Source organism: Pseudophryne corroboree, chromosome 5 (assembly GCF_028390025.1).
Source record: "Pseudophryne corroboree isolate aPseCor3 chromosome 5, aPseCor3.hap2, whole genome shotgun sequence".
In the NCBI taxonomy this organism is placed as follows: domain Eukaryota; kingdom Metazoa; phylum Chordata; class Amphibia; order Anura; family Myobatrachidae; genus Pseudophryne; species Pseudophryne corroboree.
Window position 1 is genome coordinate 726777449 of NC_086448.1, and position 24813 is coordinate 726802261.

The window sequence follows — 24813 nt, forward strand, 5'->3', positions numbered from 1 at the left end:
TATCGTTCTATCACTGTCAAAATAGCATCAAGGTATTCCAAATATTAATAGGTGATCTAAGGCTCTTTTATGAACAAGGACAGTCCCAGTTTGTTGTTTCCACTAGAGCTAAATAATTTCCTAAAATCTTCTTTTCTCAGGAAGTAGATTACAGCTGTACTACCGATGTGCTTATAATACTTAAAGTAACATTTTACATTTGCCGACATCCTGACATCTGCATTTTGGGGTTCATATACAGCTTGGCAAAATTATGATTGTTCACAAGACATACAATATATATTAAATCACATCCATAAATCTTATTACTATATATACAATTCTATAGTCTGCATTCAAATCTAAAAATCCAGCTAATCTGGCCGCTAATATAGAGGTGGATCAGTAAATTTAAACATCTTTGATAAAGCTTCAGGATGAGTGAAACGCGTGAGAGGGTTATCGGTGATGAAGGATACCATTATTATGGACGGTCTATCATGGACATCAGCTCACCACCAGACAACGGCACTATTTCGTTGGGTGGCTATTGGAAGTTGTAGCGGCGCATGAACTGTGGAGAACGGAGACGTCCGGTGCCTCCTAGCCAGCTTCTTCCTCATTCAGCATTGCTGACCATTCATTGGAGAAGCCACCCTATTCATCATGCAGTGGTGAGCCTGGTAGTATCCGTACAGATGGCTTAATTGAGCATATGCATATACCGTTTTGCTACAACAGAGTGTGCCTACAAACAAACACACAGTGCAACTGTGTAGCTGATATACATTAATTACTTGGAAAGAACATCTATCGGGATAATCATTCATACTCCCTGCGGGACTGAAGGGAACTAAGGTTCCACCTTTTCAACATATTTAACAATACCACGGGATATCATGCTTATGATAGTGCACTGTTAAGTTTATTGATCCACCTCTATATTAGCGGCCAGATTAGCTGGATTTTTAGATTTGAATGCAGTATATAGAATTGTATATATAGTAATAAGATTTATGGATGTGATTTAATATATATATTTTTTAATGTTTGATTCTTACTATTGAACCGGTGTCAGAATATACATTTTTTGGTGCAATTTATATATTAAAAAATATTTATAGAATTGCATGTGTTTATACTCATTTCATAAGTCTGGTTAATTCTAGAAATAGTGCAGAGTGAATTCTGTTGACTCTAGTTACAATCTCCTGTAGTAACAGGAGATTACTCTTTATGCGTACACAGGCATAATATCATACTCTGCAGCTGATTGTTATTTGAGGGTATAGATCACCCAGGATATTTGATCATTTAAGTATACGTGGTATTAGCGCCAAGAGACGTTTTGGAGTATTCAATATGATGCCCTAGGCAAGATTTTGGCTGGTGCCCCCTAGAACCATTCTAGTTCTGCCTCTGACCCTGCACCCTTTTCCCAGCACCATCACCCCTCACCCATAGCAGTCCTTATTTTGGTGTTCCTACCCCTTATATGTTAAATAGGAACAATGCGCACATTCGGTGCACAGCCCAAAAAGGAACGTGTTCTTGCTGGCAAGGGGCATGGCCACACAATAGTACCCCCAATTCAAATTATGCCACACAGTACTGCAACTTTGTTCACATTTCATCATGCAATAGTGTCCCTAATTCACATTACATCACACAGTAGTATCACTTTACCTTATAAACGTTACTCCTCAAAGTAATGCCCTTATATATACACTTTACATCCCACTGAATTGCTCTTTATTCATATTGCACCACACCATATTGCTCTTTAGTAACATTAGACCACACAGTAGTGCCCTTTCTATACATTACGCCACACAGAATAGCACCTTATACACTTAATGCCACACATTATTAATGCCCTTATACACATAATGACACACACAATGTCCCTTACACATATGCCGCACATTAGTAATGCATTTATACACATGACACACATAATGCCCCATACACATACTGTATGCTGAACACTATTGCACAACCTACCCACTCACACACAGCACTCACATGGCCACTAACACTGTAACCTCTGCCTCTGCTCGGATACAAATGTGTCCTCATACATCTTGCCTCAATGCGCCATGCAGCAGGAGATGCCAGGTGTGAGACAGCTGGTAGCTCTGCTAATGTTGGGGACCTTTTTTTTATGAAAATGTGTATTATTTGGCTATGATGCACAGACAGCTTCTGCTGATTAAATGACATATGGCATGTCTATATTCTGTGTGCGACTCTGGCTGTATCTGCATATGAAATGCTAACACAGAATATAGGCATGCTGCATATAATTTTAATCAGCAGAAACTGCTTGTGCCCCTAGGCATACCAAATACCCTAGGCATTTGCCTAGTTTGCCTATGCCTAGGGCCAGTTCTGCTTACCAATGATATTGCTCCACTTCAACTCTCTGTTCTTGCTGTATTTCCTTTTCAATCTCTCTTCACATGTGCTAGTAGCGACATACTTTTCAAGTGTGAGTTTAGATATTGAACATAATCTTAAAAAAATACTGTAGATAAGCAATGAGGATATTTGTCAGTGGTATATAAGAGACGATTTGGTCACTTGCAAATACCTATGGCTCCACTGCAAATGTGTATGTACAGTATAGGGTTCGGTTACTGCATCTACTAAGGTAACGTTTTTACATACTGTAAGTTCCAGGATTTCAATATGAAATTATACGTTAATGAATGAATCAGTCAATCAGTCAGCATGTAGTTGGAATCCCGATGGTCAATATACCGATGCAGAGGTCAATATACCGATGCCGGAATCACGACCACCAGAATACTGGCAGTGCTGGGTGTCCACAACACCCATGGAGTGGAAACAGAACCTGTGGTGAGCGAAGTGAGCCACCGAGCCCACAGCATAGCGAGTGTAGCGAGCCCGCAATGGGCTTCGTTCCACTCACCCCCCTGCCGGCATTCTGACGGTCGGGATTCCAGCGTCGGTATTTTGACCGTCGGGATTCCAACCGCCGGGATTCCGTATCCAACCCAATCAGTCAATCTTACAACTGTTGCATCAATTATAAACACATTTTCACAAGAATATGATTTTTACATCCTTGCATATGTTTTGTAATAAAATAGCAGTTGTACAGTCAGCCAATCAAAAGAGTGGATGAAGAAAATGATTCTTGTGATGTACTCATGCAAACCTCTTCTTTGTTTTATACACAGCATTTTTGTGTAAACGTTATTTACACTTATTTATTTATTTATTACCAATTATTTATATAGCGCACACATTCCGCAGCACTTTACAGAGAATATTTGGCCATACACATCAATCCCTGCCCCAGTGGAGCTTACAATCTATATTCTCTATCACATGTACATGTAAACACATTCATACTAGGGTTTATTTTGTGGGAACCCAATTAACCTACCTGTATATTTTTGGGGGATTATGGGAGCAAACCGGAGTACCCCGCAAGTACGGGGAGAATATACAAACTCCAGACCGTAAGGGCCATTGTGGGAATTGAACCCATGACCCCAATGCTGTGAGGCAGTTGTGTTAACCGTTACACCATCCATTCTGCCTATATAATTAATGATATTAAAGTGTGAGGTAAAGATTAGACCAGATACAACGTGTATTAAATGAGTAGTGGCTCCCAATTATTTATTTTTAAGTTGTGTTCTAGGGCAACGCTTCTCAATATCAGTTTTTCATTATAAGTCTGTAAGTCGGTTTGCCCCTGCACCTCTGGCACTGTAGTACCCACAAACCCTGTACATCAAGTATGTCCCCCCTAAACAAAACCATATTGCTACAGAAAATGTTTACTCGTCCACCTATGTCCCGGCCCCACTACAGCTTACAGTTTAAATTGTCTCCTACCCAACACACACTAGCGCTGTCCTCATCAGAAGCCAATGAACATACCAGTATGCTTTTGTATAGCATTAGAACACACAAACCCCCACAACAGGGCTGTGGTGTCTGTGCTTTTAGGCACTAATGCTGACTGTGTTGATTATTAGTAGAAAATAAAATTCAAACAACACTGTGTCATTGGAGAAGAGGGGGATAGGGCTATTCCACTGGTATAAATGTATTTCTATAGTCAAATAAGACAATATCTATCTCAAAAAAGGGGGAACGAGTAGCCAGTATATGGTATTTAAAAGTATAACAATTTATTTAAGACAATTACAAAAATTAATAAATTATATAATAAAATATTTAGACATATTAAAATAATGAGTAGAGTATAGAAATCAGGAGGTAGATCTTAACTTAGTGAAGGAGGTCAGTGAGGAAAATCCAACGCGTTTCGTCCTTAGGACTTCATCAAGGTGTGTCATTGTGCTAGTTGGACATGTACACAGTATTGACCGAACAGCTTTGTTTAAATAGCCTTTTTTGGCTATGAGGAGCATTGCAGAACTGGTGCAGGAGACCCTGGCACTGTTCTGTTGTTTGGAGATGTGGAATGTTTGTTCATAATTTACTTTTAGATAGAAATTGCTTTTAATTAACTGTAACAGGTGCACTTCAAATTAATGTATAAGTTCCTAGATCTAAAATGTCTGGTTCTTTATGATCTCTGATTGAAGTGCAAGAGCTTTGTCAGCAACAAGGGGGCTGATGTTGAGTTGTAGGTGTGCTTGATTTGTATATTTTTGCATCAGGCATGCTCCATAAATGACAACAAGGATATATCTAGGGGTGTATGGATGGTAAACTGCCACCACCCAAGGCTCAGGGCCATGTGTTCGACGCCGTAGCTGCCCCATGGCACCTGCATTTGGCTTGCATGGTTCCTGTTACAGCACCATGCATCCAGTAGCTCTACAGCAGAACCACCTGTAGCATCCACACAGCCAATAGAACCACACAGAGCATCCTTAGAATGCTCAAGGCAGTTCTCTACTTCCTGATGCAGGTGCCCCCCCCCCCAGCCCCCTCTGTGTGACGTTGTGACCTCACTTGTTTAGGGAAAGGTAGTAGGTGAAAACTCTGTTACGGTACTGATGAGCCACCCGGCGATGCAGAGTCTCAGGTATTTCAATCAAATCTACACTTACAACTGAAGAGGTCTAGCTGGATTGAAATGGGTCATTGTCACGTAAGAAAAGTTCAATGAGGCGCGTCAATGCAACTGTGGGCTATACACAATTATACTTAAGAGTAAATATGCCCATTTCCATGTGTATCTTTTGTACCTTGTACAGGGCTGGTGCAAGTATGCTCTGATGATGATGATGACTAGTAACAAACCAAGCGAACACATCACAAGGTGCCTGATCCAGATCCTGATGCTGGGGATTCCGATTTTGCAAAGTACCAATGTTCACTACTTTTGCACATGCTTAGGAGCCATACTGCAGCACAGAGGTGTGACCAGGTGTGGTGACACCCAGTACGCACTCTGCATTACTACACCCCCCACTCACCCCGCCGGAGCCGAGGCTGCCCAAAAGTGGGTGTGACCTAATTTAAAGGGGTGTGGCCTTGCAGCTCTCCTCTTCTTCACTCCAGGGTCATGTCCAGCTTCCCTGGAGACTGGGCAGCGTGCAGTGCCGGTTCCTTATCAGTGACAGGAGCCGAGTGCTGCAGAGGATTATTACACCACAGCACTCGGCTCCTGTCACTGCAAAAGAGCTGGCACTTTGGTGTCACCCCTGAGGGTGACACCTGGGTGCAGGCCACATGCCCCGCACCCACCTTCTGACGCCACTGCTGCAGCAGTACAGGTCCTGCATTGTAGGAAACAGAACGGCTGCAGAATTCAAGTAATTGACAGTCTGCAACCATTTGGAGGTGGGAAGAGGGCAGTGATGGCCTTCGTTTTGGTGGAGTGACAATGTCAGTATCACTGTCGGAAGATGGAAATTTCCTGGCCTCTTGGTAGGAGCTATGGCTGCCAGTTTTCTTGACCCCAAGGGTCATGCAGCCAGCTGATGGCATTGTAATTGATTTGATACTGCGTCCTAGGACACAAATGCATGCATTTATACCAGACTCCTCCTGCTACATTACTATATCTGTGTGTCACATCTGAATCATGCCCAAGATCTGCAGAACTCAGCATATGGGTACGTTTTCGCATTTCTTCCATGTATGCAGCTTGGAAGCAACATTCTGTATGCCCAATTTACTTCTAACTCTGCATTATGCCCATGGTCTTTATAGTCTGTAAACAGAATGTAAATATATCTGCAGGATCTCATAAGACAATTAATTCTCCCTCGTGCCAGAATACTGCATGTATACTAACCTATGAGACAATTAAATATGCCTTTCAAAATTAAGCCATGCGTGGAACTGCCGGGGACCTAGTCTGCTAACACATTCTATTTTTAAACTGTTCTCCAAAAAATGATTGATTACATGTGATTAATATTTCTATTGCTGGAAGGACCACTTTAAATTGAGGTGATAATATGATAGGAAACCCAATTGCCTATAATTATTTTAGTTGTCAAAGCTCTAACGATTGCTAGAGTGGTGAAAATGAGCCATTCCGCTTGTGATAAATAAAAGAGAATAATAAGAGAAGAGAAGAAGTTGACCTTTAGACTAAATAACTAAAATTTATGCAACCTGTTTCCTACTACTCCCCGATACAGACACATTTAATTACATGTATATACGAGCCTCTTTTTCTGAGTACTACTGTTCAATTATACCACATTAATCTGTACCAGTCATTCCCAAATAAAATCACACAGCCAACATTTAAACATCCAATAATGATTTGTCTTGTTAAATATGTGTTGACAAAAAGGTTAATTACTTTTTTCAATTACTTTTCCAATCTATATTTTTAGGAACGTTTGTCTAGGGATCTGAGAACCAATTGTCATCACCTTTTCCAATATAGGTACAAAAGGAAGGGCAGGAGATGAAATGGGTGGGGATAGGGCAACCTGTTTCCACCTCATGGATTGTTAACTGCCAATAACAATCTATCTATGAGGGAGATGTATCAAACCTTCTAAATAGAGAAGTTGCCCATAGTGACTAATCAACTTTAAGCTATCACTCATCTAGCACCTTCTATTAAATGACAGAAGCTACTTGTTTGATACATCTCCCCCTATGTGTGGACAGCTTTAAAGTGTAAGGGGCTAGACTAACAAGTAGGCAATACAAAAAACAGTGCAAAAAAGTGACTTCAGGCCCCAGTCAGATGGAGTGAGCTCGAGATTGTCATGACAAATACAAGTCCATATATCCAATTTACCAGTCTATGGGTCTTTCTTGGGCGAGGGTGTCTTATTTCATTGTATGGCTTATCTCGCACAATGTAACCTTTGTGGTGTGTCCAAGATGGCTGCATCACCTGGTACACCCGTGTGTGAGATGGAAAATACTTGGAACTACCTCTTCCTCTGGCCTTAGTACATTGCAACTTCCCCTCTCTGAGTAATATCTTCCAGGCGTTGTCCATTCCACCCAGGGTAACCTATGTAGCACACCCAAAACAGCTGCCTTACCTGGTACCATTTCGTGGGTGGGATATGCAACCTGTAGAACTTATTAATCAAAATGGCTGCACCAATCCTGCATTAAGCTCATGTGCCCATTATGTTCACTGTTTTTTTGTTTGTTTTCTTTGTGCTGTAATACTAAACCTCAGTGCTATGTGTTTGATGCTTGTAAAGCATCTTTGCGTCCTGCTGGAGAAAGGCGCTATGTAAATAATATTATTACTGTTATTATTATTTTTACTGGGATTGATTTATGTATCACAGGTATAACTGCTAATGCTGTACATTCAGCCCTAATAATTCTATTTTTATTTATTGGAAAACGTTATTAGTTAAAATAAAAAATAGTAATTTAAAAAATGATTATGTGTTTGCATGGTAATTCATTATGTGCATTTGTTAAGTTTTTGTTGTTTTTATTAACTTTTTTAATTTGTTGCCCAAATGACAGTTTTTTTGAATTCTAAAATTTCCATAACACACTAAACTTTTGTAGAAAGCAAATTTTTGCTACAGATGTGTTAAAGGTGTTTTATACAGGATGCCATATGTGTCCTATTAATATAATTGAATTTAATATTATTATATTTTACTTATGTGGTGCCAGTACTTTGTGCACCCCATATCAACATATGGACGGGGCCCCTGTCCCAATGATTCTTGAGAGACACCTCACTGCAGCAGTTAGTTATTTTATGCCCCAAAATAGTGCCCTAGTTCATTTTCTGTACCATACAGTAGCAGTTCCCTAGCTTACATTATGTCACATTGTAGGGCTGCCAGAACACATTTAGCTAAATGTATGATCCTCCGAGATCCGGAGGTGTGTGAGTTTTGTGCGAGTCTGCCCTTTTTTTTAAAGCAGCAATCATTTACAAAGCAAAACAAGGTTGGTTTTCTCTTGTAAATGATAGCTGCTTTAAAATAACGGGCAGACTCGCAAAAAAAATCCTTGAAGGCCATTACATTTAGCTGATTATGCCACACATTGGGCCTGATTCAGATGTGGTTGGAGTTACTTTCGCTGCTGCTTACATAGAAGCAGCAGTGATAGCACTAATATGTTAATGTAGCAGAAGACGGCATGCCTGCTGCTTGCATTAGCATTCTGAGCTGCATCCCGGATGCAGCATTGGATCATTGCAACACTATTCACCGGCTGTGTGACTCATGGGTCGTGCAATATGGCTGCCGCAGAAGCTACCAAGAGGCCAGGAAATCTCCATCCCTGACGGAGATCCTGGCCTTGTCTCTCCCCTGTTTTAAAAAAGGAAGGCCGTCTCCGCCCCCACCCCGTCCTCCAGACAGCAGCAGACTGTCAGTCACTAACAGTCTAAAGCTGCCCTGCGTCCTGTGTCACAGGACCCGTTTCGGTATTCAAATGGTTTCTGCTGGGAAAGAGCGCAATTAAGACACAAGTCCACCTGATGTATAAAATACAGAAGTGTACATCCAGAAGACACTTACACAAACAATAACATAGCCAAAAGATAGTATCAATACAAGAGCGCTCAAGTGACAAAGTAATGAGGAGCATGCATAGGGATTAAAAGCTAATATAATCACCATAAAATCTGAGGTATTTTAATTGCAGTAACTTCAAATCCTCTTAAGTATCAGAGGTGGATGTAAAACAGAAAAAAAAAAACCACTTCTACAGTGGACTTTGCAGTACACTGGTTCATATGGGTGTAAAGAAAAGATAGTGCAGAAATCCTTTAAAACTGTAACAGTTTAATTTACATAATGCACTTACAATACACAAACGCACATGCGTAAAGTACCAGTAATCAGTACTTTGCAGAGCAGGATGCCACTCCAACCAAATCTGAATAACCCTTAGTATCTCCAACTCACATTATGACATACCATGTTCCGAGTTCATATTATGCCCCATTACAGTGCCCCTTGGTCGTACTGTGCCACATTAGAGTGCCCTAAAGTTCAAATGATGCCATATTACAGTCCCCCAGTCCATATTATGCCACACTATAGTGACTTCATTTCATACTGTGCACATTATAGTGCCCCAGTTCTTATTATGTAATATTATAGCCCCCCACCCCACCACCACCACCACCACATTACAATGAAATCAGCTACAGCATGGGTCTTCAACCTGTGGCCATCCGGCTGCTGTGTAACTACACAGCCCTGCCACAGTTTTGCTATTAATGCATGCTAAAACTGAACCAGGTCATGCTGGGATGTATAGTTCCACAACAGCTGGAGGACTGCTGGTTGAAGACCCATGGCTTACAGTGGCCTCCAGTTCATATTGTGCCACATTACAAATGATGGCATCTCCAAGTGCCGGCAAAGGGAAGACCCAGGAATAACCCGAGTCCAGTATGAGGTGTGAATGGGATTTCAAGCTGCTGTGACACGGCTTGAAATCACGTTCAATAACTCAGGTTGGACCCAGGTTTTTTTGTGTGACAGGGGTATTAGTGAACAACCCGTTGTGTGTGGCCAATGTAATTGGATTATGGTGAAAAGAATACACAGCTAGCAATCATCATATGTTATATAAATATCTGTTCTGTTTTATACATTAGAATGAATACATTATTTATAGGACAGCAAAATGTAACTGGCATTTTAGTGTTTGGAAATACTCTTTTATATCTGCAACATAAATAAAATGTTCTACAGTATAGTCTTATGTCTTCCATTTAGGACCTATGAATAATATGTTACCTGTCCTCTGTTACGGTCAATGATTTCCATAAATCAGCCTCACTTATCTTGTCAATATGGAACACTGGGACATCCTAAACTGTAATCTGGACATGACCCTGCATGTATCAAGTTGTAATATAATACAGTGCTTTTTGACAGCGAAAAAGACAAGTGCTATTAGCTTTAGCTTCTGAGCATTTTCCTTTTGGTGTATACTATATAAGCACAGACATGCACCATCCTTTTAGAAGCAGATTCCTTCATTTGTGCTTTTAACTATCACCACACACACACACACACACACACACACACACACACACACACACACACACACACACACACACACACAATTTATTTAGACAACAAAAACAAAACAAGAGCAAATACTCAAAACCAAATGTCCACTTGATTAACATATAAAAGTTATTGTTTTGATAGGAATGATTTCTGCAGTATCTTTCCTCATGTGACATGATCACAAAAAGGAAAGAAGATTGCTAATATCTGGGAAATATAAGTTATTCTACAGTAACATGTTTACAATAATTAAACAATGTAACATTAAGACCTTGAAAAGAAAAGAAAACTTTTGTTTGGCACTTTTAGAAAAGTATATTGGAAAAATCAATATGAGGTATGTTTTTTTTAACAATTTGAATTTGTTTTTTGTTTTTGTTTTAAAAAATTATAAAGATACCAAATTTGCATAAGAGTGGTACATAATATTAATGCTTAGCAATAAGTAACAACATACAGTATCTAAGGTAACATAGAATTTGCAGTATGTTAGTTACCTGTTATAGAAGGAAGGTGGCAGTAATACTGTAGTTTCTGTGCACATGTGCATATTGGATCTTGTGTAATATTACAAACATGTGCATTCTACAGTTCATTATATAGACACATAAACTGAGTGATGCAAAAAACTGGTGTACCGTATAAGTGAGAAATGTATCAAACCTACTAAAGTGTTAAGAGGAAGCCAAATGGAGAAGTTGCCTCTGGCAATCGATCAGCTCTACCTATGATTTTATAGAATGTACTTATAAATACTAGCTACAAGCTGATTAGTTCTGATGGGAAACTTCTCCACTTGTGCACTCTTTAATGTATACATTTTCCTCTTATAGTGTTAATGTGTCAGTGTGATAAATCTGTCATGATATAGCAGTATGCTAGAGACACGAAAGCTATTAAATTCAGCTGATTTTTCCACACATTGGGCCTGATTCAGATGTGGTTGGAGTTACTTTTGCTGCTTACATAGAAGCAGCAGTGATAGCACTAATATGTTAATGTAGCAGGAGACGTCACGCCTCCTACTTGCACTAGTGATCTGAGCTGCATCCTAGGATGCAGCATTGGGTCATCTGCAGCACTATTGACCGGTTGTGTGACTCATGGGTCGTGCAATATGGCTGCTGCAGGAGCTACCAAGAGGCCAGGAAATCTCCATCCATGATGCAGATCCTGGCCACGTCCCTCCCCTGCAATGGTGGCAACACATCTCTATTTTGATAAACAAAGGCAGTCTCCGCCCCCTCCCCATACTCTAAACGGCAGCAGACTGTCAATTACTGACAGTCTACTGCTATCCTGCGTCCTGTGTTACAGAACCCCTTTTGCGCAAGTGCAGAACCGGTCCTGCTCATGTGTAAAGCACCAGCAATTGGTACTTTGCGGCGCAGGACACCACTCCAACCAAATCTAAATAACCCCCAGTACAGTATCGCTAATTCACAATATGACATGCAGTGTCCCAAGTTCATATTATTATGATGACACTGTCATCATCACCAGTGAATGAATAGCAGGGGTTCCTCCATAAAAAGATGCAGTCACCATGTAGTTTTCTCTGATATAGTCTGACCAACCAAGCCTTTCACAGCCTGATGCTGGTTGCAGCTTTCGCACAGGTGACCCGACACTGCTCTTCCCCCTCCTCCCACACTGGCAGTATCCAAGCCAGTGGGGTTTTTTTTTAACTACACTGCATTATCATCATTAACAGCACTAGGACAATTGATAGGGTGTATTTGCCTCTGTGTCTCTCTCTACTTTTGTCACAGCTACATGGAAACTCCTACGGTCTATACTTTTTTCAAACTCAGAGGGGGTGAGTTGCTATGCGATGCTTTCTCTCTAAGCCTTCTACTTAGGACAGTAATCATGTGATTAACAGAACTCAAACAACATGCAATAAAAGTACATAGTAAATGTATAATATAAACACATTCCAACTAATTCCCCAAAAATTTGAAATTATGAAAAAAATGCAGCGTTGATGTAGACATGACAGCCTATAAACTCCAAGGCTGAGGCAGGCTGTGTGTAAAATGTCTTTGTGGCCTCCATTTTCGGATTGTGGTGTGGTGCCACATTGATCAGCCTTTACTGTAGCTGTCTGGAGGTGGAGATTGTTTGTGTCTTAAAGTTTAAAGTGGGTGGGTGGTTGGCTTGAGATCTGCCTCTTTGTTTCCCTCTCACCCTTAAATTTTATGTTATGTAATTTTGTCGGTTTTGTGGTTGGTTGATGGGAAAGAACGATAGTTCAGCCATCATGCTGCACTGGGATGGTACACTTCCCTTCAGTACACTGGGTAGCAGGGACGTGACGTGAGGTAATTGGCTCAGAAGGAACTGTCCAGTACCAGAGCCCGATTTACACACACAATATATGAGCCAAAGGGTTCATGTGGGCATTATGCACAGGTGCAGTAGTATATACTGCTGGAAATATGGGGAGGTTTGATCAGAGATGTGCAGAAAAGACAGGCATTGCCTCACAGGCTATAGACTTTTTACTCCAGAGTTTCGACTATAAAAATGATTAGAATAATACAAATAAGATATTTCTTACATATTCTTTGTATTTTTCATATAATGTATACAGTCAAAACTCTGGTGCAAACCTTAGTATGATAGGAAAGACTCTGCCTCACCTGCTTCACCCCACTGCACATAAAAATCATTCACAATTGAGTAAAATGTAATACCATTAGATGAAACATAAAACTATAGTTGAAAAGGGTGCAGGTTGCAAAGGGATAATGTTGCAGATTTTGAAACATATTAGAGCTCTTTAAAATGTTGCAATCCAGAGCCGGCCCTAACCAATATGATGCCCTAGGCAAGATTTTGGCTGGTGCCTCCTAGCACCATCGCTGGTTCCGCCTCTGACCTTGCACCTCTTTCCCAGCACCATCACCCCTCACCCATAGCAGTCCTTATTTTGGTGTTTGTACCCCCTCTATTTTAAATAGGAACAGTTCGCACATTTGGCGCACAGCCCAAAAAGGGGTGTGTTTTTGCTGGCAAGGGGCATGGCCACACAATAGTAACCCCAATTCCAATTACGCCACACAGTACTGCAACTTTATTCACATTTTATCATGCGATAGTATCCATAATTCATATTACATCCCACAGTAGTATCACTTTACCTTATAAACGTTACTCCTCACAGTAGAGCCCCTTATTCACATTACATCACACTGCATTGCTCCTTATTCACATTACACCACACCCTATTGCTCTTTATTCACATTAGATGACACAGTAGTGCCCTTTCTATACGCAACACCACATAGTAGAGCACCTTATACACATAATGCCACACATTAGTAATGCATTTATACACAATTCCACACAGTAATGCCCTTTACACATATGAGACACATTAATGTCCTTATAAACATAATGCGCCTTCCACATTATGACAACCTTTATTAATGCCCTTTTACACATAATGTCCCTTACACATATGCCGCACATTATTAATGCCCTTATACACATAATGACACACACAGTGCCCCCTACACATTTGTTGCACATTATTAGTGCCCCTATACACATAATGACACACATACAGTAGTACCCTGTTACACATATGCCGCACATTATTAATGCCCTTATACAAATAATGACACACATAGTGCCCCTTTACACATATGTTGCACATTATTAATGCATTTTTACATGACACACATAATGCTCCTTACACATATTCCAAACACTGCTGCACAACCAACCCACTCACATGCACACAGCACTCACACTGCCACTAACACTGTGACCTCTGCCTCTGCTTGGATACAGATGTGTTCTCATAAATCTTGCCTCAATGCTAATGTCTGGCGCCTTTTTTTTAATGAAAATGCATCTTATTTGCATTGCTATGTGGCTAGGATGCACAAGCAGCTTCTGCTGATTAAACTGATATGCAGCATGCCTATATACTGTGTGAGACTGTGGCTGTATCTGCATATGAAATGCTACATACAGAATATAGGCATGCCGCATATCATTTTAATCAGCAGAAGCTGCTGATGCCCCTAGGCATATCAAATGCCCTAGGCAATTGCCTAGTTTGCCTATGCCTATGGCCGGCTCTGTTGCAATCAATTGGTAAGAGCTGCAGTGGCAACAGTGTAATGGTAACACTGGCTGTCTAGCCAGGCACAGGATATTGTAGTGTCTTAATCCAACGTGCACACTGCAATAATAAATTATAGGAAAAAGAAAAGTTCATCCACGGTATGTGGCAACTGGAGATATTTCTTACCCGCCGATACTGAGAGTCCCCAAGCTGTATATTTGGAGCTGCGTGCTGTGCTGGAACCAGCATCTGCATGTGGCTGTCTGTCTTGGTCGGAACTAATCCACTAGCCATGTGTCCATGGACTGGTTAGCCGAACTGTCTCTGATGGCGGGAGACAGATACAGCAGCTTTAGCGCAAGCTGACGTATGGCAGATAATATGCTCTGCGGGGGTTCTCGTTGATGTTGAATTAAAAAAGCATCGGTAGTGTGGTTGATACTTGTTTAAAAAAGTACAATATAGAACTTCTGTCGCCTGGGATTGCCAAACCTTAACGCGTTTCTCGGCCTAAGGCACTGGCCGTTTCATCAAGCCAAGTGACTGCACTGATTACCTGCCCGTTCTTTATTCACCCACTGTACTATATTATTTAAATAATGAAGCTGACCAATTTTCATGCCACTTATCTCTCACGTCATTGTTTATATTTATATAATGTTTTTCTATGATGTTTAGGTCTAATAGTTATTTATTATGCATTTTGAGCAGAAGCTTTCATCAGGCTCTAGGGAATTTCTTACAAGAAAAAGTAATTCACTCATCCAATTCCACATGTTGATTTCCCCTAAGAATTTGGTTGTATGTTTAAGAAATGTAAAAATCTAAGATATAAATAGGTGTTACTTTATATAATAGCAAAATCTCTTCATTTTCTTACAGACATCAATATGGCCGGAGAACCAAAACCTTATAGGCCAAAACTGGGAACAAAGAGACCTATTTCCTCTTTGTACAGGTATGTCCTTTATATGTCTAACTAATACTGACACATCTGATGTTCTACTGTAAATCATTTAAGAAAAACACTTAGGTAAGCAGGTGCAGCAATCAGTATGTAGTGTTTGTAGTTTACATTATTTTGTAATTCCGTTATTGTGCTACATGACGTTGAAATCCAAACAGGGTGAACAGCAATTACATTAATTGGCATGAGAAATGCCATGAGAATTTAACTATTACTTTTATAAAACTTTCCTGTGATTCTATAGTCAGCCAAAAAACTCCACAATATTTATTTCACATGCTTTGAATTATAGATTGATTAACTAAAACCCATATAGATTTCTTAGTACTCGGAGTCTCTGTAAGTTACCTTTCTACGGTATGCACTTACTATAGTACTTGTCAGAAATGACTGAAGTTAAAATTTGCAAACAGTTCTAGCTGCATTACACATTGCCATCTGAAAGCCAGAGAATGTCTAGTAGGCATAATTAAATGAAAGGCTATTTATAATCTACTCATATAGGGCCTGAGTTGTACAATATGGCGAACTCATCTCTGGCCATCTGCAGCATCCAACTGATTTTGATCAGAATGCTGATGTCCTGTCTATGCCATTGCAGTGCTCTATTCTTGCATGCATGAGAGCAGCCATCATTATTGTCATTGGGACTTACACATACTGTAGCTCATGCTAGGTTAAGGAGATCCGTGTAATTGTGGTGTGCAGAAGGCATACGAGTGACTCTGAATAGTGAGTACACTGGCACTGAGAGCGTATCACTCCTCCTACATGGCACCATCTTCCCAGTGACGCCTTCTGGAAGATGGTGCTGCGCAGTGAAAGCAAAGAACTCTAGCACTGTGTAAGAGCCTTTGCTCTCTAGTTCACTGGTGCCATCATCCTGAATAACCATGGAAAGATGGCGCCAGCAGAGGAAGAGGGTCCCACTTTCTGGAGCAAGCAAGGTGTTGTAGATGTGGCTGCATAATATTTAAATTAGGCCTTGAACCAAAAGAGTTGGACTCAACTGTAGCCGGGTATCCGTCCCATTGCCGTCTCACTCTCCTGCTTCCCCCCTGTGATTAAGATGGTGGCTCTGGCACTGTATTAGTGCTAGGCACCTTTTTCAAATAGACTCACTGATAGGTCAGTTTCAAACATTATATTGGTGCTAGGCACAATGTGTGGAATTTTTGTGTGCCGCATGCCAGACTGCTTCTGGCAGCTGCAGTGAGGTAGTAGCTACAGTCCTGCTGCTGAGGGAAGTCAGCAAGGTGCCAGGACCTCTACCAAAATTAGTGACTTGGATGTGCCGCAAGCCCCATAATAGCTATGGCTGAAGTGCTGCAGGGGTTCAAGAGCTGCTGCAGCCAGGCTATAGTCCCAAACTACAGAGCTGCATGCTTAACAGCACTACAGGATGGCAGGGCTGAGTGGCTAAACACTGGGAGACCAGGGGAGTAGCTCCTGGTACCGCCTACAGTGAAATGGTTAAAGACCCAGCCCTAGGACTATTTCTAGTGTTATACCTGAAGGTTCACAAAACTGTGTATTTAATTAAACTGTATAATATATATATATATATATATATATATATATGTATGTATGTATGTATGTATGTATGTATGTATATATATATATATCTATTATATAAAAGTGAAAATTTGTCCTTTCCTTTCTATAGAAATCCACCGTTTACAAGCTATGATCGTGAAATTTTACATATGAGCGTATTCAAACACGGCGTAGGCAACTAAAACAATTAGAAATCCCTAGCACCCCTAGGGGTGGGGGGGGGGGGGAGACAGCAGCACAGAGATAATCAGCAGACAGCATAACTCCGAAATTGCTGGAGCAATGTACACAAAAATTTGTGCACATTTGCCTTACAATCTGGCAACAAACACTGTGGGGCGAAGACACCCCTAGCATCCCTAGGGGTGGGGCAGCAGCACAGAGTATGTCAACAGACAGCATAACTGTGGAAGGCCTGGAGCCGTTTACACTAAACTTAGTACACATCTGACTTACAATCTGGAAACAAACTCTGTGGGGGTTAGACACCACTAGCACCCCTAGGGGTGGGACAGCAACACAGAGTATTTTAGAAGACAGCATAACTCCTGCATGCCTGGACCAATTTACACCAAACTTGCTACACATATGACTTACACACTGGGAACAAACACTGTGTGGGTAACACACCACTAGCACCCCTAGGGGTGAGCCAGCAGCACAGACTATATCAGGACATGCATGATATGTCAGTGATGACATGGCTGCATGTGACAGGGCCAGTGACATGATGTGAGGAGGGGAATGCAGGTAGCACAAACCCACACACTGATAGTTATATAGTGGAAGTAGCACGGTCCCCCAGCAGCACAGAGTATATCAGGAGATACATAATGTGCTGCGCTGTATAAGAAACTGTAAAAAAATCGATAATTTCACAGGGACACTGACTTGATGTGAGGAGGGGAATGGAGGCAGCAGGAAGCCACAGACTGAGAGTTGTATAGTGGGAAGAGCAGGGTCCCTTGGGGGACGAAAAAGAGCTCGGCCACTACACAAAGTGCGTCAGGGAAGCAAGATATGCCTATATACTAGCTCTCCAACCAACGTAAATTTACAAACAACTATCATTGTAATTTACCATCCTCATCCCGTAGCAAAGCACGGGTATTCAGCTATCTACAATGTTCTCAAAAAGTGTTCTCATTTATTATGATATACATTACATAGTCCACTTGAATAGAATCCTCAAGCGCTTTCGGCCCTCACCGGGCCTTCCTCAGGAGGCTATATGAAGCAGCTAAACATCAGGTAATAAGATAACACAGCAAATCATCCCAGGCATCCAGCAGTAAATTAGGCCATGCCTGGGATGATTTGCTGTGTTATCTTATTACCTGATGTTTAGCTGCTTCATATAGCCTCCTGAGGAAGGCCCGGTGAGGGCCGAAAGTGCTTGAGGATTCTATTCAAGTGGACTATGTAATGTATATCATAATAAATGAGAACACTTTTTGCATATTTTGAAAATCTGGAGAGTGCCTCTATTATTGTTCTATATTTACAATGCTTGGTCATTGGAGTGGACACCCCAGTCGTTGCTTTTTGAGGATGTGAGTGCGACCTTCTCTGGATATATATATATATATATATATATATACAGCGACTCCTAGCATGCAGCGGCACTCAGGGAAACAAACTCATGGGTATTCCAAACAAGTGGTATTTATTCCATGGTGATAAAAAACAGATCCAACGTTTCGGGGTGCTAACACCCCTTTGTCAAGGTGAACAAAACAGAAGTGAGTGATAAAACAGTGTGCTTACCTTTATAGCTGAAAGGGGTGAGGAAATCCCGCGAACGGGAAGTGCAGCAGCATTATCAGGGACAGTTCTGAACTTCCTGCCCTGCTCGTGAGTGCGGTGACGTGGTGTGCAGACTCCGGTCACATGTTCCGGCGTCGCGTCATCAGACGTCCTGGTTCCCATAGCAACCTTCCGTGTGTATGCCGCTCGGCCCAACGGCTGTCACGGGGGCACAGGAACTTACAGGCACGTCAAGCCGCGGTGGATATGGACCAGGCTGTGTAAATAAGTGCACATGACAAAGTGTGATACTATATCATCAGAGTACAAGCAACTAAGTATCTATATCTGGATATCATTATATTATACTAATACTGGCATTATGAGTCCCATTAACCAGTAATGCTGCACTGATATAGATGTGCAACTAAACACATATGCATTAACTAAGTTTCATGTGACTGATACAGGACCACTGCACAAACGTTGGCACAAACGACAGACCGTTGCTCAGTACCCTCATTTCCAATTTACTAAATTGGCGGGCAGATAGATTATATATTAGGCTTTCTTTTTTGTTGATGCATTTTTGGAGCCTAGTGTTTTGTTGGCCCCTGCGAGTGGGCGTCCTCTTGCTCTTGTGCCTGCCGGAGTGGCTGGAGAGGTCCCTAAAGGGACACTAGGTGATGCTGATGGCATTGAGCAATGGTCTGTCATTTGTGCCAACTAACAAATTTGACGGCCTAGGTTGGCAAGTTGAACTTCATAAGTTTGCACGCAAACTTCGTTTGCAAGAATTTTTTCAGCATCACCCTCTGCCCGCCAGCCCGGACCCCCACCAAAGTTATATCAGCTCTACCCACAAGTCTCAATTCGACCCCGCCTCTACAAATGCCTCAATTAAATCTTTTATTCGACTTTTAGACGATTCAGTTTCCAGATATACATCAGCTTCAACGAGGATACACTATAATCTATCTAAGTCTGAACACAGAGCACTAAAACAACTGGCATCATATAGGGACATAATAATCCGCCCCGCTGATAAAGGGGGCGGAATTGTTATTATGAACTTATCAGATTATAAAGCTGAGGTCTACAGACAACTCTCGGATCATCAAGTTTACCAAGAGCTACCCCAGGATCCCACCATGGAATACAAGCAGGAGATTGATAATATTCTAGATCTAGCGGAAACTGACGGAAAAATTTCCAAGAAGTTATGCTCGGTACTTAAACAAGAGTTCCCGGTGGTACCAGTTTTGTTCATAGTGCCCAAAATACATAAAGATGTGAACAAGCCCCCGGGGAGGCCAATCATTTCCGCGCACAAGTCACTTTATCAGCCAATTTCAACCTTTTTAGACAGTATACTACAGCCACTTATCTGCCAACAACCCAGATGTATCAAGGACACTACCATGTTCTTGAATCAGCTCATGTTACTACCGGACATTCACACGGGCACCTTGATCTGCACTATTGACATCTGCAGTTTATATACCAGCATACCGCAGATGGCGGGCCTTAAATCCATGAGGGAATTTTTAATTCGTGTAGGCATGGAATCAGTGGATGTGAACCTGTTTCTTAGACTGTTGGAGTTAACCCTCACAAGAAATTATTTTTTATTTGACGGTAAATTTTACCGCCAAACGAGTGGTTGTGCGATGGGTAGCAATGTGTCGCCATCCTTCGCCAATACCTTTATGCTGCAGGAAGAACAAATCATGTTTTTCGATGATTTTAATACATCACAACATATTTTTTACTATTCAAGGTATATAGACGATATATTTATTTTATGGACTGGCGGCCATGAAAAATTTGAAGCACTCATCACCCACATCAACAGCAGGGACTCCCCTATCAAGGTGACTGCCGCCTGTGACTTGGTTTCATTGCATTATTTAGATGTAATGGTGTCCATTAATAACAATAAAATATCAACGGAGATATTTTATAAACCGACGGATAAGAACACATTGTTAAAACACAATAGTCATCACCCTGGGGCACTAAAGAAAGGCTTGCCCAAATCACAATTCATCAGGGCAGCAAGGATCACTAGTGATCCCACTAAACTAGATGAAGCCCTGACATCAGTAAAAGAACGATTTACAGAAAGGGGATTCGATCATAAAGCACTACACGACAGTCAATGTGAAGTAAGACGTATGCACAGAGGGATTTATTATGCCAAAAGACCAAAAAAGATGCACAAGTCCTACCATTTGTCACAAAGTACAACACCGCCAGTCCAGTAGTGCCTAGGGCCTTACGGGCATTGTGGCCTATTATTACAACTGACAAAACACTACCGGCATTGCATAAAAAGAAACCCATGGTATGCCACACCAGGGGCAAAAGCATCAAGGACTGGGTTGTCCATTCGGATATTACAGGCCTTGACAATCCACCACCGACCACGTTCCTCTCCAGGCCCCCAGGATGCTATAAATGCTTGGGATGCGAAACATGCAGATCCTTGGTCCCAGGGGCCACGTTCAAATCATGTTGCACAGGCAGATCATATAATATTAGGCACATACTTACCTGCACAAGCACTTTTATAGTGTACTTAATCACCTGTCCCTGTGGACTACAATATGTGGGCAAGACCATCCGTAATGCACGTGATCGTCTTGCACTACACAGATCTGCAGTCAAGATTGCATTGTCAGGCAAACCCTCGGAGCAACCGGTAGCTCGACACTATGCCGACCTCGGACACTCTTTGAGTGATTTAAAATTCCAGATCATCGATCAGTGTCCAATGAGACTGAGGGGCGGAGACAGGGCCGGGGATCTGTTGAGACTAGAGGCGAGATGGATTTACAATCTGGCAACCATCAAGCCTAATGGACTTAATGACAAAATGCTGTGGAATGTATTTTGATATGTCAGTTTTTAAAAATCAATGCTATAATATTCTATTGTAATAATATTAGGTAACATACTGTCTACACCTGGATCCAGGACTAAGGGGCACCCCGTGATGTACAGTCTGATTGATGCAGACACTTCTGGGGAGCACCTTGGTCCTGTATCAGTCACATGAAACTTAGTTAATGCATATGTGTTTAGTTGCACATCTATATCAGTGCAGCATTACTGGTTAATGGGACTCATAATGCCAGTATTAGTATAATATAATGATATCCAGATATAGATACTTAGTTGCTTGTACTCTGATGATATAGTATCACACTTTGTCATGTGCACTTATTTACACAGCCTGGTCCATATCCACCGCGGCTTGACGTGCCTGTAAGTTCCTGTGCCCCCGTGACAGCCGTTGGGCCGAGCGGCATACACACGGAAGGTTGCTATGGGAACCAGGACGTCTGATGACGCGACGCCGGAACATGTGACCGGAGTCTGCACACCACGTCACCGCACTCACGAGCAGGGCAGGAAGTTCAGAACTGTCCCTGATAATGCTGCTGCACTTCCCGTTCGCGGGATTTCCTCACCCCTTTCAGCTATAAAGGTAAGCACACTGTTTTATCACTCACTTCTGTTTTGTTCACCTTGACAAAGGGGTGTTAATGTTATGATTCCAGTACTCCTGTCCTGACCAGAGGAGATCTCATGGCAATGGTCAGAGCACTGGAAGGGAATGCTGGTTATGGGAGCGGGAATAGAAAATAGCCCCTGGCGCCCTAACTCCGTTGTCTCGCCCGTGCTGTCAGAAATCCCCTGCGAGACTATGGTTGCTTGAGCCCATGGCAGCCGCGTTTGAAGGGCGGATTAAGTCTGCCCAACTCCGATGCCCCCTCAGGTCTTAATGGGAGACAAAGGGAAATCCGAGACAGGGTGATAACAAGGGGCCCTCTGACTAAACAACCAGGCCAGGGGCTACAAGCTAACTGACAAAACCTAAAGTATGTGCGGAAACCCGCCAGGGAAAAGGACAACCAAAATCCACTTGTCCAATACTCCTACCCGGCACCGCCGGATACCAGAGTGGACCTGTGGAAGCGGAACCCTCCGCAAAATGCACCAAAACATAAATAATAAATAATAAAGCGGACAAGCCGCAACACACGGCAAGGCCGTGACTCACGAACACCACTGGATGTTATAAGGTGATTGGTCAGGACTCCAGGAATAAGATGACAAACTTCCGAGTTCAGAGCTTCCAATACTGGAATGACTGGATACAGCAAGACTGGAACAGACTCTCAGCAAACAGAGACAGCATGCAGGAAGCTATTACCGGCGTCTGTGAGAAGCCCTGGGAGTGTATTTAACAAGGAGTACTCCAATCAGCTGCCTAAAGGCTAATTAGAATAAATGCCGTGCAGCTGCCTTGCTGCCCGGCCAGAGAGCAGGAGAAAACATTAACCCTTAAAGCCTAGCAACGGGGAACACGGTCCACCAGTGGCGTCCCCGTTGCTAGGGTCCGTGCGGCTTAGCGCGCCCGGCGTCCAGCGTTGCCAGGGAGCCGGCGGCTGTTCGCGTACGGTGTCCCTGGTTGCTAGCCGCCGGGCCGCACTGACGAGCGGACCCCGGCGCCTAACAGTACCCCCCCCTTGAGGAGGGGTCAAGGAACCCCTAAAGCCAGGCTTCCAAGGAAACTCCCGAAAAAATGCCCTCTTGAGCCTTGGGGCATGAAGATCCTTATCCAGGACCCAGGACCTTTCCTCTGGACCATAACCTCTCCAGTGAACCAGAAAATAGAGCCGGCCCCTGGACAACTTGGAATCGAGAACCTTCTCCACCAGGAACTCCTGTTGCCCCTGTACATCCACTGGAGATCTTCCCTGAGAGATCTTCCGAGGAAATTTATTGGAAGAAATGTATGGCTTCAACAGGGAGCAATGAAACGTATTACCAATCCGAAGAGATTTTGGTAAACATAACCGGAAAGCAACTGGGTTAACTTTTTTAATGATATGAAATGGTCCAATAAATTTGGGTCCCAACCTAGCTGAAGATTGTCGAAGTCTAATGTTACGAGTCGACAACCATACCCTATCTCCCACCTTAAAACTGCAAGGACGTCGGAGCCGGTCAGAAAAATTTTTCTCTCGAAAGGCCGCTTTTCTGAGAGCAAGGTGCACTTTTTTCCAAATGGCTCTGAGATGGGAGGTTAAGGTTAGCGAGGAAACTGAGGAATATTGAAAAAAAGAATTAGCTCTGGGGTGAAAACCAAAAACTGAAAAGAATGGAGACACGTTGGTGGAGGAATGACAAGAATTATTGTAAGCAAACTCCGCCAATGGAAGAAACTCGGACCAATCATTCTGGAGTTTAGCTGAATACAAACGCAAATACTGTTTCAATGATTGGTTAACTCGCTCGGTTTGCCCGTTGGACTGTGGGTGGTAACCAGATGTTAATGATAATCTCATCTTTAATGAAGCACAGAAACACTTCCAGAATTGTGCAATGAATTGTGGACCCCGATCAGAAACAATATCAGTGGGCAACCCATGAAGTCTGAAAACATGGCGGAGAAACAACACTGCCAATCCTTGGGCAGATGGCAGTCGGGGAAGGGCAATGAAATGAGCCATCTTGCTAAAACGGTCTACTACCACCCAAATGACTCTGCATCCAGCTGAAAGGGGAAGGTCCACCACAAAATCCATGGAAATATGAGACCATGGCCTGAGAGGGACATTCAAGGGCATAAGTTGCCCGATAGGCAAGGATCGGGGAACCTTATGCTGTGCACAAACCTGACATGAAGAAACAAACTCCTTAACGTCTTTAGAAAGACCAGGCCACCATACTGAGCGGGAGACTAACTCCAATGTCTTAGAGACCCCCGGATGCCCGGAAACTTTGTTATCATGGAACTCAGTCAAAACAGTAGCTCTCAAGAACTCAGGGACGTAAAGACGACCAGCAGGAGTATTTCCAGGAGCTTGGTGTTGAAGCTGCTTTAACTGGGTAAATAAATCTTGTGTGAGGCCTGCCCAAATGACTGAAGATGGAAGTATGGGAGTAACAGGACTGTTATCATGAACCGGAAGAAAACTGCGTGACAGAGCATCTGCCTTGGTATTCTTGGAACCTGG

The 24813-nt window shown here is 42.3% G+C and overlaps 1 protein-coding gene across 12 annotated transcripts in view; it reads left to right on the plus strand.

Annotated features, from left to right (window-relative positions):
- The window catches only part of RALYL (RALY RNA binding protein like), a 1174022-nt gene that overhangs the window by 934373 nt on the left and 214836 nt on the right, over positions 1–24813 (plus strand). For all 12 annotated transcript variants that reach the window (XM_063924013.1, XM_063924021.1, XM_063924012.1 and 9 more), the window contains one exon: positions 15394–15469. In XM_063924013.1, the coding sequence (XP_063780083.1) occupies positions 15394–15469 (76 nt within the window). The remainder of the gene's footprint in view (positions 1–15393; positions 15470–24813) is intronic.